The 751-nt window shown below is 29.6% G+C and overlaps 1 protein-coding gene across 1 annotated transcript; it reads right to left on the reverse strand.

Annotated features, from left to right (window-relative positions):
* Nucleotides 1–293: 293 nt before the first annotated feature.
* AAJ76_4230001167 (putative transposase-like protein) lies at nucleotides 294–751 on the reverse strand (the record flags this gene model as incomplete). Its single annotated transcript, XM_024475621.1, has 1 exon — nucleotides 294–751. A coding segment is annotated over one exon (458 nt), but the record flags the coding sequence as incomplete, so codon positions are not given.

A 751-nucleotide genomic window follows, 5' to 3' on the forward strand; every position in this document is an offset into this window, starting at 1 on the left:
TGCAGCACGGATTAGAATTCTCCGGATTTTTTTGCTTTGTGGTGCCTAAAAGTGGTATTGACAAAATTTTTTTTTTAACCCCTTAATTTTGATTTTCATGAAAAGAAGCTGGTCTAAAGATCTTTTATAAATATGACTTGTTTATAAAAAACCCCAAAATTACTTTAAATATAATTTTAATAAATATTTCAATTTTTCTTTTCCTTCATTTCTTTTTAACATAAATCTAAAAGATATATATTAATTAATTTCTTAGTTCTACATCTTACTGGAATGGTTTTATTAATAACATTTCAATTAACTTCAATTGTGTTGGTATGCGTAGTTGTTTGCTTGTTTATAAACTGCTTAGAATATTTGACAGTTCTATGCTCTTTAAAAAAATTGGCTTGCTCGACATAACTTTTCCAACAATCACTGAATATAATTGATTGTCTACAAATATATTTTTTAAAGAATAAAATAAGGGTAGAACACCCACGCTTGTTGACATTTGCTAGACTAATTTTTCTAGACAATCTTTCTACTACCCCTACTACCCAAACACCGCCTACTCTATGACCTTTGTAATATTTTCTTTCCCCAAATTTGCTTTCATCAACCTCAACTATGCTATCTTCCCCACCTAACTTAGTGAATTTGTTTAAATATCTGTAAAATATTCCCAAGTCTCTTAGTTTGGAGCATAATACTGAAACAGTTAAGCGGTGAACATTGAATATTCTGACAAGTAAACTAAGAGACGCCCCTT

The sequence above is a fragment of the Vairimorpha ceranae genome (genome assembly GCF_000988165.1).
Source record: "Vairimorpha ceranae strain PA08 1199 chromosome Unknown NODE_423, whole genome shotgun sequence".
Classification (NCBI taxonomy): domain Eukaryota; kingdom Fungi; phylum Microsporidia; family Nosematidae; genus Vairimorpha; species Vairimorpha ceranae.